The following is a 16,810-nucleotide window of genomic DNA, read 5'->3' on the forward strand; positions in this document are numbered from 1 at the left end:
GGTCTCTTTGACATGTTGCGTGCTGATTTTAAATAATGTGTTTTTTACAAGCTTGTTATAAATGTGAGATGTTGAAGACCTTCCTTTAGAAATGCACTGAAGGAATAAAGGATCAACAGCAGCTGCTTCATCCTGCCAGTTGAATAACACTAACAACTTTTTTAATGCTTCCAACAACTCAGAATAAAAGTACAAAACTACCTCCTGGACCTCAAGACAAGTTTATCTCTACCTGAACAACATCTTCTCCTTGTAAGGCCTCTATCTGTTTGGGTCTCCTCTGTCTTTCACTGTTGCCGTGACCCAGTTTCCCAAAATCTCCGTCTCCCCAACTGAACACCTCCCCAGTCTCAGTCAGAGCCATGGAGTGTCCGTCGGATCCGCAGGACGTCACCAGGTGAGTCACCACATATCCTGCCGACAGATGAAAGAGGCAGTGAAGCTTAACTTCACAAACAACCGAAAAATAATTATTTTTTCCCTTTCTGTTGCGGATAAATGAATTGTTTGAGGCAAGGATGAAAATTCGTCGCAGCATAAAAATTCATAACAGCTCAGACATGTTTTCTTCAGCTCGGGATGAATGCTGTACCTTGAAAAGCAGAGATAATAGTGGGGACATAGAGATCATCTGAATTCCCTTGGCCCAGTCTGCCATATTGTCCTTCTCCTACAGCCAGTACTGTCCCATTGGACTGGACCAGGAAGGAACAGTTCTGCCCACAAACAACCTGAATGACAATGAAAACACCCACAAGGCAAGGAAAAATGAGAAAACGGTGCACTCAAGGGCAAAGACTGCCTCCCTCCTAAATGAATAAAGCCACTACCTGTTGTGTTTGTAACAGAGAGGGTGCGAGAGTGGGAATCATGAGGTTGGTTCCCATTCCTGCCAACTGTCCGTAACGCCCGTTCCCCCACAGGTACACCTCACTCTTCCCACCTTGTTGCCAGTCCTAAGAAACACAGAAGGTCAAATACAAGTAACAATCTATTAGAAACACACTACCTTAAAAAAACATACAATTTCTCATGCAGACAGAAGGTAAATTACAGAGAATTATGTTGTCATCAAATGGGGTCTATATGAATGCCTTCCACTTTTGGTATTCATGACCTTGGAAGTAGAATTTTTCATAAGATGTGATGTGATTTTCTAAATTTTATGTTGTATCCTGAATTTGAAGACATTCCCTCAAGGCGGAAAATGTTGATATTCTCAACTGCCTCATCCTCTTTTATGCCTTTGCATTTCCTGCATTTCATTGTAGCTATTAGCTATGGTGGCTTCGAGACACAGTTGCTTAGCATATAATGTACACAACTTCCCATGTCGTAACCACAAGGCCCCATGTTCCATTTGAAGTTGTAAAAAAGGTTGTACTGTTAGACGGCTGAGCTATTACCTCTGGTCTGGAGGTGGCCCATGACATCAGCTGTTCATCCATCTTGAAGCTCCACTTACTGTTATCCTAGAAGACAGAAAAGTGTCTCAATAGATGCATTAATTAAAGACATATACATATCCTAAACAAACAATAGCACAAAGATGGATTGTCATCACTTACCAGTGCCTTGGTGATTTCCGTTTCATCCACCTCCTGAAAGTCTGAAATAATGAAGGACTCTGGGAAGGCCGTACCACTGGCGATAGCCTCAGCACTGCGGACAGTAGTGGCGTAAGTGGCCAGCCAGCTCCACTCTGACGGGCAGGAGTGGGCATCAGGACAGATGTGGTGTGGGGGGCGTGGGAAACGGCACAGATGCTTCTCCAAGGACAGACCGACAGACAGGGAGGACAGACTCTGCAGGAAGGCACTATGAACGAGCTGGTCACCGGCCGCAACATGGCTCTGCATTAAAGATTTAAAAACAATCAAAGTCTCAGGAGAGGCTGACAGAAAAACACACAAAACAATTTTAAAACTTAGTTTAAGTAATGACCCGCTCATAGTTGTACTGGTCCTGCAACAGCAAGGGCAGCCTCTCCAGGAAGACAGCCAAACAAGGTGCCCGATTTAGACCGAGGATGTTCTGGCTTCTGAGGACCATACGGCAGGAAGCCAGCATGTGATTCTGGCTGATCCAGTCTGGGGTGCAGCAGATTAACAAAACATCCTGGGAAAGAAACAATGAGAGAACAGAACTGTTCAGTGACATAAGCAAAAATGTGGGTACTTTACTTATCAGATCAAATGGAAATAAAAAGATAAGTAATGAATAAATAAACAGCACAGAATTGTATGACTAGTATGACTGATTTTCAGGATTTTTTTCAAGAAATGTGCTTCTTTTCATTCTTGTCAAAAGTAATATGAGAAGGTCAATACCACTTTCACATCTGTATGCTAAATATGAAGCTAAAACCAGGAGACAGTTAGCTTAGTTTGGCATAAAAAATGGACACATATAAAAGAAAAAAAAAAAAAAAAAGAAGAAGCTAGTCTGGCTCTGATCAAAGCTAAAATAAAATCTTTAAGCACCTTAAGCTGAATAATTAGCACATCATTCATATACAGTATGACCTGATGTGTGAAGTTGGGGCAGTTTCCCTCTGCTTCTAATATTTGTGCTAAGCTAAAACGACCTTCTCGTGGCTGTAGATTATTATTGAAAGCACAGATCTGAGAGTTGTATGGTATTTCCCAAAATGTCAAACTAATCCATTAATGTTTGATGGAAGTTAAAGCTCGCTGTGATCCAAATTACCTTTGACCTTCCAAAGCAGGCAGCCACACCCAAGTTTGGTATCCAGGTAGTATTGACAACTGAACCCAAACCTGTAACAGTCTGTGCGACTGAACCATCCTGCAAGATGAAAATTAAATGAGACAGATTTATATCAGAGTAACGCACAAGAACAGTTTAACTGACTGGTACTGTTGGTTGGGAAGGGGAAGCAACAGTGAATGTTGTGTGCTGACCTGTAAGGACCAGATGTTGAGCAATCCCCCAATCCCTCCAGAGACCAGAGCCAGTCCACTGGAGCAAAATGAGAGGGACTTCACTGCTGTGATGTGGCCGTGAAGTACAAACACACACTTTGCACTCTCCTGCTGTAGAAAGAAACAGACCTAGTTGATTACATGAGCTAAACCAGAGGCACAACTTGCCAAAATCAAATGAAACGAACGGATTAACAGATTTCGTTATGACAAAATTTTCGAGATATCAGTAGAACCAGGCCTGCAGATCCAAACAGACCTTGACATCAGAGCTTTTATCCTGGCTCAGGGGGCTGTTCAAAATGTTGGGCAGAGATACAACAGTGCCACCCTGTGGCAGCGTCCAGACATGAACAGAGCCATTCTGACAACCTCTAAAGAAAGATGGAGAGAATTTAATGAGTCTTGAAAAAAACATATAAATAAAGGAACTTCAAATTAAAGTATCAGAAAACAGCAGTCATCTTCCTCTTTGTATTGCAGAGTTATTAAAGTGTTTGATGTCAAGTAAGAGATGAGGTTATGTAAACTCACGCAGCCAACATGAGTCTGGGATCAGGTGCTCTGCCAGCGAGTGGGCACCATTCGGCGACGTTAACAGTGCTGTTGTGAATGAGGGTGTGGAGTGTAACCCAGATGCCCGAAGAGCGACCCAGTATTTTCACAACCTCTGACCTCCCCAAGCAGAGCAGCAAGTGTCCTGTGGGGTCCCATTTTAGAGAGCTCACAGCATCCTGTACAGAGAAGGCAGTAAGGGTGGAGTAGTAGATAAGAAAAGTCCCATATGTAGACTGACAAGGGTATGAAATGCATAAAATTGTGTTTTTTTTCTTAAGTTCTTCAGCATACTGCTATTACAATGTGTGGAGTGCATTTTGAAAACAAACCTGGAAGACACACAGCACTACAGGCTGCTCATTCTCATATGTCTCAGTTGAGGCCAAGAGGATCTTTCCATCAGGATAGCCCGCTGCAAAAGGCTTGTCCTCACTGTGCCAGGCGACACACTGGGGAGCTAGGAGAGATCAGAGGAGAACAGTCTCAAAAACAGATGGTTCAATATTCTGAAAAATAGACTTAATTTGCTTTCTTGCTGAGAGTCAGATGAGAAGATCAACGCTGCTCTCCCATCTGAACGCTAAAAATATGAAGCTACAGCAAGCGGGCGGTTAGGTTAGCTTACCATACTGAACCGAGAAAGACTAAAAAGCTTAAACTCCAGGAAGTCACGACAATTAGCTAAAAAAGAATAGCAGCAACATTACATATAATGAGGCAAATAATTAGGATACAATCCTGCTCATGCACACTAAGAGCCTATAATGAATCTAACATGCAAGTGAGAATATCTGGTGGTACGTTTTATGAGAAATACTTCATCTCCTTACCCTCGCTCCTGCGGCAGTGGGTGAGTTCGGTGCTCTTAACGTGCAGGTCGATTTCCTGCATTGTGACCTGCAGCCAGCAGAGGGAGCCATCCAGCCGTCCCACCAACAGGCTCTCAGCAGGTCTGTTCTTACAGGGCACTGACTGGTCAAGAACCCACAAGCTGAAGGCCTGAGCCCAGCAGAGGGCTGTGACCCGAGACAACTGAGCCTCCACATGACAGTGAGATCCTGTAAAGTCACAGTAATTAAGATTAGTTTCAACAATTTGAATATTTCTAAGCACCATATAACTCCCCTTCTAATCAAATCCTATGTTTTTATTGTTCTTGCTCTTTTTACTAAGTCTTCTTTTGTGGTTTGCTTTTGTAGTTTTATTCTATGTATTTCTGTGCCTGCACTTATTGTGTTTTATAATTTCTTTCTTGTGCTTTAGCCTGTGTAATCTGTAAAGCCCTTTGGGTATGAAATGCGCTATATAAATACATTTGCCTTGCCTTATTTTACACTCATTAACAGCATTAACAGGAGGTATAATTTATCTGTATTTGCTATAACATTCTGTTGTTACAGTGCATTCACATTTACAGCTGTAACAAGAAAATGGATCAGGGAGAATATGTTTTTTCATAGTAGTTGACACTAGACTAGTAAAGATGCAAAATGCCAGATTTACCTCTGATGTTCATGATGTTTATGTGTTTGTTCTCTGGGGCAGCCAAAAAGTTTCCCCCTGTGCTCCAGTACACAGGAGACATGTGGTGACATCTACCAGCCCTCTCACTGCTTGATCTGTCTGTCTTACTAAAGAGGGAGAGAGTCAGAGGAAGGAGAAGTTAAAACATAATAAATACCAGTTCTTTAATAGTGTGGATATAATATCTTCAGAAATGTCTAGGTCTGTTGCTTCATCTTCAAAAACCCAGAAACTTTCTGTTCACCTTTCATATTTTGCACTTTGCAATTAAGGATAAAACTGTGTACAACTACTGTACACAAGACTTTCTAAATCAAATATTCTCAGGCATAACATATGGATAAAATTAACGTTTTGGCAGTGAGTCACTAACCTTGCCTTATACCATAGGGTCACATCAACTTTAAAACAGTTATTATGAACTTAAGCACAGCAGGCATGATGGGCAAATGATCAACAACAATGAATAGTAAAAGCCTCACTGAACAAAACACAACAGAAACAAGCAGACGTAACCTGGTAATACAGGAGAAGGTGGTCTGTAACTCCACAGTGTTCTGGCTGATGCTCCATAGTTGCACCACCTTGTCCTGAGAGCACGTAGCCAGCAGATTCTGATCGCTGTTCCAGGAACAGCTGGTCACCTGAACAGAACAGAAATAATGGGAAACTTCTTTTAACTTCACCTCTCATGATAGGGTGTGAAATACCAGACCTCACCCAGCTTTGCTGGATGTTTTACAGACATTATTTTATTTTTCCACTGCTTACTGCTGCACACAGTAATGGTTAGAGCTGCGATTAAAATTCTTTGTACTGTCAAAGCTAAATTTAAAATTGCTGGATCGCTGTTTTGGGGGGAAAAAATAACATTAAAATTGTTCACGTGGATAATGTATGGCCCTGGTTTTAAGATATTTTAGTTACAAACGAGATGTTTTTGGTTTATTTTCTTACAAAAAAAATTAAATCTGTTGTGAGAACAAAGGAAAACTGTTTGGTCAATGAGGTTACAGCATAAAGGATAAACGAAACAAACCACTGCAGGTTACACAACAGCTGAGTCCCTCACCTTGTTGTAATGTCCCTCCAGCCTTTTGAGAGGACATTTGCGCAAATCTCCCGCCAGGTCGCTGTAGGTCTGGGGCCGATTGGGAGTGTCCCTTCCTGTGGCAGCCAAGGCCTGCACCAGCTGCTGTGCTGCCCACTGGCGGTGTTTACTGGTCAGCCGGGCAGACAGGACACATGCTGCCAACGCATTAGCCAGCTCAAGGGGACCCACTCTGGAACTCAGGTGGGGTAAAGGGGAAGGAGGCAAGGATGAAGAGGACACCCCTTTGTTTCCTGAATCTAGGTCAAACAGAAACATATGCAGAGGAGAGCTTCTATGAACAACAAAATCAGGAGACTTCAAACACTAATGAATCATTACACCTAATGACACAACTACTTAACAAACAACTTTCCCTTACCATTAGCCTCGTGTTCAGCTCGGTCTGAGCTGTACCAGTGAAGGCCCTTCTCAGTGAGCAGGGACACCAGACTTTGTGTGACCAGGAATGTGGGGGGCGTCTGATCAATGTAGTCCTTCTGTTGCTGTGCTGCCTGGGCGGTTAGATTGGAGTTTAGACATCCTCTCTGCTGCGGGTCACTGATTGCTCCGATGTTCACTCCTGTAGCTGCTGCCATTAAGTCCTATAAGCAGTAATATTGGATAGAGATTTCATTTTTAGACTTTGCAACAATTTGCTAGCAGTTACAGTTGTTCACTGTTCAATATTTCTTTAAAACCAGGATATTAACATGTTACAGTCTGGATTACTTGTCTGACATAATAATATTGCATTTCTGTTGCTGCAGGTGTATTTGTGTTAATGTCCAGGCCAAAATATATTTTGTAGTAACTTCAATAGGGAAAAGAGGACCAGATTTGGAAATAAAGACGCTTCAAAGTAAACTATGACCAAAGATACTTAATCCTGCTTCCAATACAGCCCCAGCACCCCTGCAGTTGAGGTAAATAAATGCCATGGTCACTCTTTCAGGAAATATGGTAGTAATAGTTATTGTAATGTATTTACAATTACTGGATCGACCAAAGAAAACTGACCTGAGTGCATATCTCCACTAGCTGTCTGTAAGCAGCAGGGCTGTGGGACACCACACTGCCGATGGCTGAGGAGAGGAAGCTGAGACAGGTGGAGTTGCTGCGCTCTGCCGCCATCCCCTTCACACCTGGCTGTCTCTCCACACATGTGTGAGCCCTGCCCCCTGCTGCTAGAGTCATTAAACGAACCAGGATGCGGATATCTGCTAGACCCAAAGACTCTAGTCCGTTAGACTGGCTGCACACTGTTGCACTGAAGTGGAAGAAAAAAGGAGACTTGTGAAACCAGAATGAACTGATGAAAAAAAATATATCAGCAAGACTTTATTCTAAACAAACAAACCTGGAGGCAGTCTGAGACAGTGCTCTCATCACCATGCTGTAAGCTAGCAGAATCTGGGCTGTGGAGGTGACTCTTCTTAAAGCTTTTAGTCTATCATGAGAGTCCCTCAGTGATACCGCCTGCTGTCCGAGGCTCAGAGATGTCTTCTGCTCAACGAGGGCGTTCCCTAGTGAGGAAAAACACATATCGAAAGTCATCTATTATGCTTTTACGTATTCGATTACATCTCACAAAACTCACAGTTTTAATGCAAGCCACGCTTATCCATCTGGTGTGGGCATGCAAAGAAGTCAAAACACTGGATCCAATGGGACAACTGGGAGTACTGTGTATGTGTGCTTCAGATGCCAAGCTATGATAGATGAGTGATGAGTCACTGCGCTTGGCCGTGGTTGGATTCTCCAGCTGCCAACGAGTACAGAGGGAACGTGGGTGTATGTTACAACAAGCAGGCTAAATCTTTCAGCAGAGATCAAGTTGCAGAAACATCCATTGCAACATGAACGAGAGCACAGTGTGCTATTACCTAATGCTCTGTACATGACCAACAAGTTAATATTTAGACTTTTCTGGATAAGAGAATTTTAATTATTGTTGTGGGTGGTGGATTTGGTGTCACACTGTCTTGATAATCAGTTTTGAAGTGTCTTAAAATCTTGAAAACGTGTTGAAATATTTGTCTAAAAGAGCAGCATGCTGGGATAATGTTGACTGGTGCAAACGTGTGTATTTTGTTCACTTTCTTTTCCACATTACTCATTCTAATCTCCACAAATCCTTACATTGCTTTTTCTCAATATCAATGTAACATACATGCATGACTAGCTGTCTCGTATTTAAGGATTTACACTGTCTTTGAAACAGCTGCTGCACTTTAAGCAGGATGTCCAATACCAGGATGTTCTATACCAAAACTAGCTTAAAAAAAACCCCATAATAATACCTTTGGGAGCGACTGTTTTCGTAGGGTCAGCTGAGCTGTAAACCAGGGATCCGAGGGGATCTGCCTCCATGAAGGCAATGGGGTCTGGCACCAGCTTCTTCTCAGTCAGCCCCAGCGGTCTAAGCAAAAGCCCAAAGTCCTCCAGCCCTGTCAGCTTGTCTGTATCGCACTCATCTTGGTGGCTCATTTCCCAATCATCTGAGAAAACAGAAGCACCGTTCATATCATAAAATTCATTGTAAAATCATTTTAAAGATTCATTTCTGACATGGCATGACCTTCCCTACCATCAGAAGTGCTGTCCAACTGCCCAATCAAATCTGATGTCAGACCTTTACCCCTGCAACGAAAGGGAGACAAGAATGATAAATAACACAAGACACTTGAGGCCCTACTGGTTGTTATGTGTAGTGTGCATGCATCTATTGCTTCCCATGTTTTTTATACCTCTCATATTTGGAACTTGGGTCATTCAGATTTGCAGCCAGATACTTTTCCCTGCAGGAGGTGCAGAGGAGGTAGAAGGGGAAGTTGGAGCCACACTCCCCTTTGAACCAGACATCCACGTACGCCCCAGTGCTGTCGTAACCCTTCCGCGCAGCACTCTGACCGCAACCTGGGTGACGCTTCTTTATGTGATTGTTAAACTGCAGGGTAAGGGTGTTGCATAGCTCACACTTCACCATCTGACTGTGCTCCTCTCCGGCCTAAAATAAGGGTAATAAGATGGATCATGATATTTCTAGAAGCAAGGACATATAAGCTTCAAACAAACCATGTTCAAATCATGACTTGCATATTAAACATAAATAGAATTGTATTTTATTTCTTGTGTCACCTCCACTATCTGTAGTGTATCTCTCTCCAAGCTGAAGAATGAAGGGGTGAGCAGGTCCTCATAAGTTTCTTCATGGTAGGGATCATCCATGTAGCACAACTCTGACTCCTCCTCTGCAGAGTAGGGATGAAACTCCACCTGCTCCGGCCAATCACTGACTGATGTGTGCTGTTGGTACAGCTGCGGGAGGGGGTTGGGTGATGGCAAGTCTGTAAAAGATGATGTTTGCTTCAAATTTAAAAATGCACTATAAAATGTTTAGTTACTGAAGTAAGACAAAAACATTCTGATATTCCATTTTAAATCTTTCTAAATTTCATTTTTTTTTCCATCTGTGAAAACAGGTTAAAAAATGTTTTTGTCCAGATAATTTGTGGTTTAGAGATAGAGGCATCATTTGTTTTTGTAGTTCTCATTTTGGCCACAAGAGGCTGAAGTGAACCACTACCCCATTTTCTGAAGAGGATTTAAAGCATTCATGTTTTCTTCCAGGAGAGGTTTTATTTCTCCATGCACTCTCTCTAGACACAAGGCACATTTATCGTGACGTGTCTTAGGAAGCTATATAACAATACTGTCATGTCTTCTGTTTAGAGTGCATGGAGAAATTAAAATTGAATGGGAAGAAAACAAGAATGCTTTTAGTCCCATTTAGAACCGGGGAAGGTGGTGCACTTCAGCCTCTTGTGGCTAAAATGAGTACAACATAAACAAAAAGAAAAAAGAACTTCTAATAATGATCCAGGCAATCTTTTTTTGATGAAAGAAAGGATCACCAGAAACAAAATCTCTTACTTGTTTCTCAGGCATTCTGTATAAACTAGATGTGTGAATTTAGTTTTATAGTAAACATCAAAAAGATTTAATTAAAAGGTTTTATCATGAGTTGCAGCACAGTTTGATTCATTCAGATAATGGAAACCTGAAACCAGCTTGTCAACTTTAGTGTTTATACAATGTCTGATCTAAAACAGCTCTGCTGTGATAATTTTATTTCTGGTTCAATGCTGTGATTCTGACCTGCCCTTCGGAAGGAAGTCCTCTGAGTCGGGCCTGAGCGTCGCCTTCTTGCTGGAGGAGGTCTGTTCCTTGTGAGGTGGACGTCCAAGAAGTTCTCCCTCTCTATCCAGTCGAGCCCTGGCAACAGACTATAAACAAAATAACACAGTCCATCATTCTACTGTCTGTATGCCAGTACAGTACAAATGTCAGTATCTTCCTCAAATCCCTGACCTTTCACTGGGCTGACTGGTGGAGCGCTCGGGACATTGTACGGTCTCAGGCCCATCTGGTGACGGGGTGTCAGGAGCACCCTCCGGTCTTGATGACTCAGCCACCTGCTGCTCCTCCGTCAGGGGGTGCTCAAGCATCCAGCTGGCCAACACCTCGATGGTTTGAGAGTCCAGGTCACCTGCTACATCTGGGAGGGACCACAGGGAAGTTGAACTGTCAGAGTTCAAAAAGAAAAGACGGATCATGGAGTGCTGCATCGCTAAGTCATGTCGGACACCACCACCAGATGATCATGCCTCTGTGCGCTGCCTGAGGTCAGGCTGGCACATCTGGGTGTGTGTGACGAGGGTGAATGTGGGAACTGTGTGACACCGTAAGTGAGGGAAGGATTACATTTTGAATAATGTGAGGTGTTTATGTGATTAAAAGAGGTAATGCTAAAAACATTACAATGAAATGTGTAAATGTGTATCCACATACTTTGTCTTGTTTACTTGTCAATAATGAATACGCAATCTGTGCCCTGTGTATGGAAAGAATCAGAACTTCTGCACTTTAACTCCCCATAAAATCATGACTCATAACAGCACTAAATCTAAGCCAAAATGTTTAGAGGCTTGGATGAGTTTTCGTTTTCCAATGAGAAAAGTGTCAAATGTACTTCAGAGGGGAGTCTCTGAGGTACAGATTGTTTTGAGGCTTCTGAGGTCTTTGAACAACATGTAGAGTGTTATACAACTGGGAGGCCTCATTTGATTTCCACCATCACCAACAGCATCATGTTCATCCTTAAACTAATAATAAAAGAGTCTTCCATCTCATACTTAAAGTGTAACTCTCGCCAAAATGCAACCTAGGCTTTTTTTTGTGAATGTACCCGAGTCAAACCTTCCTGTAAAAGCATAATTACGACGAAAAAGCCACTTTTAAGATTAACCGTAGTTTAGTTTTCGGGTCAAAATCATTTTCAATGGCATGCTTGGGGCAGCTGTATGGTACGGAGCCCTGGAGGTGACATGGATGTGTGTTTTTTTTAACTTACTATCTTGCGCGCGCGAGATACATATAGATGAACGCATCAATATGAAATGGAAGAATTGTCAATAAAATCAGGCAAATGTTAATCTGTGTCTGTGTGGACTAATAACACTGTGTACATATACGATCAGTTTCAGTTCCACTTGTGTACTATTTACTCTCAGCTATTCCAACCCAAAGCTGATGTGTTATTATAAACTTTAACATATAAGTTATAAGATAATATGTAAAACATGCTGGAGTACTACCTCAAAGAAGCCAATATGCGTGCAAAAGTATTAAATAGGCTACTCTATCATAAGAGTAAGCACAACTACAAGCCAAGTATACTTAAACTTTCTATATAAGGCAAGAATACTTCATTATACTTTTCTTAAGTATATCTCGATCAAAAGATTAAGTACAAGTATAGGCCAAATATACTTAGACTTTTCTGTATACTTATATAAGATAAGCCAAGTATACTTAAGTATAATTTTGTTAAGTATATCTCTGATTAGTACATAAAAAGTATACTGAAAGCATACTTTTTTATTTTTAGTTTAAAAGAAGTCTAAGAGTTTAGAGGCTATTGCTGCTGCTAACGCGAGTTGTTAAAAAACCTTCTTTTTAGTAAATTCTGTGAAACTACGGTAAATCTTAAAAGTGGCTTTTTCGTCGTAATTATGCTTTTACACGAAGGTTTGACTGGGGTACATTCACAAAAAAAAGCCTAGGTTGCATTTTGGCGCGAGTTACACTTTAATATTATGCATTTAGACTTTTCTGTATTCCAAATACTACAAAAGGCTGCAGCACACGGTGAAGGACAGATGTTTAAAATATAAAGCACATGAAGCAACAGATTTAACGATATCAGACACACTCCACAAAGCAGTACCTGCTGCCTCCATGGCCCAGTAGATATGTCTCATAGAGAATCCCATTTCTAGCAACCGACTGGTGACAAACATTTGTGTCCGCTCTGGTGGTTGAGGAGAAAAGGAAAAGTACACAAAAGACAGAAAACAAAAACAAACCCGCAGCTCCATTTTGAGATTGTCATACAGTGTTTCCCCTAGATTTTTTTGTAGCAGCGGTGCTCTGAGTTGGGTAGTTGGGTCTGGGGGCATTCGAATTGAACCAGCATGAACGGAGCAGGCAGCGCGGAGCGGGGGGGTGCGTGTCGATCTGATGGTGTTCACTGTCTGATAAGTAAACAGGTCCATCACTCAACAAAATATAGAGAAATGTCCCACAAAGCAACATTACAGGACCAACAACAGTAACGTAGTAACTGGTCGTCTCTTTGGCAACTTATACGAGGAAAAAAATACCGCAGTTAAAGTGGAGAAGTGTCTGTCCCCGGCAAAAAACTTTAACTCGCCAACTGTTTGTCCTTGACCTTCGCGGTGAAAAAGTCAGCCCTCCCGACCGACACTTCATTGAACTTTCCCCCATAAAACAGCATCCCTCCCCGCGAGTGACAGAGTCAGACAGCATCCTGTTGACTGATGGTGATTATGTAATTATGTAATTTAGAGAAAAACGTAACTTTGTCACTTTCCAGGATGTTTGGTGGGTCAGGATCTCAACCACAACACATTATAACAGCATCCATATGATTATAAACAGTCAGCGGGTACATGTTTAGATTAACCGGACGAAACACGTTGAAAATCATCATCATGACGTGTACCGTCACGCCTCTTTTGGAGCCGCGGCGCCGGCTTGCTGTGTGAATTACACACTGGTTCGTCTTTTACGCCTGAGCTGCTTGATTCTGTGTGAACAACCAACGGTGGAGAATTTGCGAACCACCGTTGCGGCGATAATGCAGCGTCTCTGTGTGAAAAGGGCTACTGTGTGTAACTTAAATTCGCCATTCGCCTGTGATATTAAACCTACAAAAATCATGTCTTTTTTTTTTTTTGCAGAATGCATATAGGGGAAACACTGTTGTAGTGAAATTTGTCAAATTAATTAATTAATTTCACATTTTCTTGTATTTATTTTATCCATGTATGTCCTGCTTTATAAGTTTACTATAAAAAGCAACTCCATGTCAAGTAAACCTATTAAATTTAGCTTTTATATGTACAATGAGTTATTCAAACTACCAATACCTTGTTAATTCTAGTGAAAGTCAGAGAAATGACCTTGAGTTTTAATGCAGTTTCCCTGGAACTGTTCAAAAACATAACTACTGATGAAACAAATGGTGCCATTCAAGCATGTGAGTGCACAAACTATGTCATGCATGCATTTAACAGTTTACATGTTGTGTCTGTCCTACAGCAGAGCAAAACACATGCTGTTTTGAGCAGCAGATCAGTTGTGACAAATAGCTGAACATAAAAGACCATGCAAGAGACAGACACTTCCCACTGAGAAACCACTTCACTCTTTGTAATATATCTTGATTTTTAAATGTCATTAGTAGCATGTTTGAGTATGAAGGCAGCATGGGGAAAAGTTAGTTAAAAACTGAACTGACCTGCAGGAGAGCAAAGATTAGCAAATCTATTCTCTTTAAGGAGAGACATTTGAATTAGATTATTTTTTTCTTTACTGTGGACTGACATCTGACAGCTTTTCCCCTATTAACGTCTCTGCGCTTTTTCTTACCCAGGCTGCTTCTGGCCTGTGTGCTGCAGGGACCTGGTTCCATGAAGCTAGTCTGCTGCTCTGTGAAGGCATCACAAGAAGCAGAGCTGGCCAGGCTGAAGCAAGGGTGCAGCACGGGGGGAGTGCTAACCAGGCCGGTAAGCGTAGGGAACCGAGTTAAGACCATGTGCCTAGAGGGAGTGAAGATACAGTATGTACAGTAATAACACAGTGCAAGTGGTGCTACACGGCCAGTTTTCTGTCTCGACCAAACAAACATTTGAAATATAATGCATTTTAAGCAGAAGGTGAACTTTGTTTAACCTGACTTTACACTAAAATCACATTAAACCAAGCATGTATTCTTTGAAGTCAGTTATTTCAACCTAAACGTCAACCTAAATGTGATTGTTGTTGTGGTATCAACTCATATCCAGAGACGATTGTAGAATACCTGCTTTGTGCTGCAAGAGAGTCTCTGGCAAAGAGCTCGGTGCTATTCTTATCAAAATTCTCCTCCCTGAAGGGATTTTTTTTTTTCTGCACTGAAGCCGTTTGTTTGTTTGTCTCTTAAAAGCAGGAATAACACTGACGCTATCAGCTGGGTTAGGAGAAGAACAAGCAGGCAGAGCTGCAGCGTAGGTTAAAGACGGTGCAGGCAGAATCCTCACTCTCTTCTTTCTTATACATCCTAACTCACCCATTCCCTGGAGTTCAGAGAAGCTGCTGTTGCTGCCAAAAGATACAAGTCTGTAGTAATCGGTAACAACATGAGAACTGATGATAACTTTCGTTATTATGTTTGTGTCCAGTTAACATTGTTAACAGTTCAACCAAACCTTTCTATACTTACTGCAGGAGGCTGATGGGAAAGAAAGGGTTGAAATGATCGAGGCCATCTGTCTGCAGGTTTGTTGGCAGAGAAGATGCCAAGTCAGTATTAGAGGACGAGGCAGAGGCTATGTTTGATTGGCCAAAGATGGCAGTGCCCTCTGAACCCGCGCTGTACAAGGACACAGAGCTGGAGGACTTGGAAATGGGCTGAGACGAGTGGTGACCAGATTCTGCAAGGACAAAGTAGAGAGGAAGGTTAGAGCCAACCAAATATGACACTTAACAAGTCTAAATCAAGTAAAACAAATATAAAAGTTTCAAGTCTGCAGCTCTAAACTAAAATATCAAAGTGTCTTCAGTCTAATCCATAAATCTTGATACCTTTGTGTTCTTTGTCCTCCTGCAGTCTGCTGATGGCTCCTTTGTAGATCATGACCTGAGCCCTCTCCAGGTCGGCGAGAGACACGCTTTGTTTGATGGGACAGGGCCTGACTGCCCACTTCACCATGCTCTGCACCACATACTGCAGCACTGATCTCAGCTCAGCACTCTCATCCCACTGTTTGCTGCTGGCCTTGGCCTGGTCGGGGTTTGGGCTGGACAGGGGAGTCATCGAGGAGTTGGAAGGGTCGTGTTTAGGCACCAGGAGCAAATCTGACAGCTTCTCACAACTAAAAACAACAGTTAGGGATTTCAAAGCTCCAATAAGGAGGTACGATACTCTAACTGCTCTCAGTTCAAGGGCAAAGGCATCCACTTTGGAGGCTTGAGATGTTTGGGGTGGACAGGGCAACTCCTGATTGTCCATGATCTTTGTGGAATCTTTGGTTGCAGAGGGTGAAGAGAAGGGGTCTGTCTCAACCTTTTGCTCCTTAAACTTCTTCCTGTCATCTTCTGTCAGCCACCTGACGTCAGCGGACATGTCTTCATCCTGCATTTCACTCTCTTTCATGTTCTCCTCTGATTGTTTCCTTTTGGGGGCTGGGTGACCCCCAATCCATCCCTGCTCCTCCAGCAGCCCCATCAAATAGATCAGATCTAACAACACTGTTGGTTTGAGGCCTCCAAGAGGGGCGACATTGCAGCAGGATATGTCGCAGGGCTCCAACGAGATGATCGGGGTGTCGCTGGGTGACCAAGAATTCATGGAGCTTAGTTATTGGGAAGGATGGGAAGAACCCACAGATACAGCATGGAGTGACACCAGGACGGATTCAACAGGGATTAATGGATTTAAGAATGAAGAGGAAGAAGCAAGAAGAAAGAAAGATCAGGGGGGTAAATGATGAAAATAAATTAAAATGTTAGACAAGTTACAGAGAAGGAAAAAGAAACACTAACAGAAAAAAATCGTACAGAGTAATAAACATGCTGAAAGGACCAAGACAAGAAAAATATAAGAATTGTTTAATGGGAGTTAATGAGAATCATCATTTAAGAAACATACAAAGACATTCTTTTACAAATAAGTGAGCTTTTGAATATATATTTGTAATACCTGACAGAGAGGTCAGCCTCCTCCCACTGAAGCTTGGCCAGGGAACTTCCTTCTTTCAGGACTCCGAGCAGAATTGCCCTGCGCCCGCTGGACTTGTGCAGGCACAGACCTCCGGCCCGGAGACCGTTGTCCACTCCTCCGATCAGAGCCAGTACCGGCCACACTTCAGTGCAAAGAGCAGCCAGCTTGGCGTCAGACAGAGATCGACGATGCGTCAACAATTCTCCTGAGTCGTCACCGACGACGTCTCTGTCTCGTGCATTCTCGTCCTTCTCAAAGTGAGCGGGAGTGAGGCCTGTAGGACAATGTGAGACAGAGAGTAGCAAACAAAGACAATATGATTTATAAAGATAATACACTTCA

At 42.4% G+C, this 16,810-nt stretch overlaps 1 protein-coding gene across 3 annotated transcripts in view; it reads right to left on the bottom strand.

The window, feature by feature from the left end:
- Window positions 1-16,810, bottom strand: part of LOC141005574 (probable E3 ubiquitin-protein ligase HERC1) — a 42,667-nt gene that overhangs the window by 5,869 nt on the left and 19,988 nt on the right. The window contains exons 39-68 of one of the 3 annotated variants that reach the window (XM_073477452.1): window positions 16,448-16,742; window positions 15,331-16,076; window positions 14,969-15,179; window positions 14,137-14,306; window positions 14,006-14,038; window positions 12,410-12,493; window positions 10,492-10,678; window positions 10,279-10,406; window positions 9,259-9,467; window positions 8,868-9,127; window positions 8,708-8,760; window positions 8,421-8,618; window positions 7,478-7,643; window positions 7,138-7,387; window positions 6,500-6,722; window positions 6,100-6,377; window positions 5,544-5,671; window positions 5,007-5,134; window positions 4,334-4,561; window positions 3,833-3,960; window positions 3,480-3,679; window positions 3,205-3,319; window positions 2,925-3,056; window positions 2,710-2,808; window positions 1,945-2,118; window positions 1,569-1,853; window positions 1,407-1,472; window positions 831-956; window positions 593-731; window positions 233-414 (exon numbers count right to left, since the gene is read on the bottom strand). In XM_073477452.1, the coding sequence (XP_073333553.1) occupies window positions 233-414; window positions 593-731; window positions 831-956; window positions 1,407-1,472; window positions 1,569-1,853; window positions 1,945-2,118; window positions 2,710-2,808; window positions 2,925-3,056; window positions 3,205-3,319; window positions 3,480-3,679; window positions 3,833-3,960; window positions 4,334-4,561; window positions 5,007-5,134; window positions 5,544-5,671; window positions 6,100-6,377; window positions 6,500-6,722; window positions 7,138-7,387; window positions 7,478-7,643; window positions 8,421-8,618; window positions 8,708-8,760; window positions 8,868-9,127; window positions 9,259-9,467; window positions 10,279-10,406; window positions 10,492-10,678; window positions 12,410-12,493; window positions 14,006-14,038; window positions 14,137-14,306; window positions 14,969-15,179; window positions 15,331-16,076; window positions 16,448-16,742 (5,621 nt within the window). Of the gene's footprint in view, window positions 1-232; window positions 415-592; window positions 732-830; window positions 957-1,406; window positions 1,473-1,568; window positions 1,854-1,944; window positions 2,119-2,709; window positions 2,809-2,924; window positions 3,057-3,204; window positions 3,320-3,479; window positions 3,680-3,832; window positions 3,961-4,333; window positions 4,562-5,006; window positions 5,135-5,543; window positions 5,672-6,099; window positions 6,378-6,499; window positions 6,723-7,137; window positions 7,388-7,477; window positions 7,644-8,420; window positions 8,619-8,707; window positions 8,761-8,867; window positions 9,128-9,258; window positions 9,468-10,278; window positions 10,407-10,491; window positions 10,679-12,409; window positions 12,494-14,005; window positions 14,039-14,136; window positions 14,307-14,968; window positions 15,180-15,330; window positions 16,101-16,447; window positions 16,743-16,810 lie in introns of all 3 variants that reach the window. The other 2 variants (XM_073477453.1, XM_073477454.1) reach the window with 2 other exon arrangements.

The sequence above is a fragment of the Pagrus major genome, chromosome 12 (assembly GCF_040436345.1).
Source record: "Pagrus major chromosome 12, Pma_NU_1.0".
Taxonomy (NCBI): domain Eukaryota; kingdom Metazoa; phylum Chordata; class Actinopteri; order Spariformes; family Sparidae; genus Pagrus; species Pagrus major.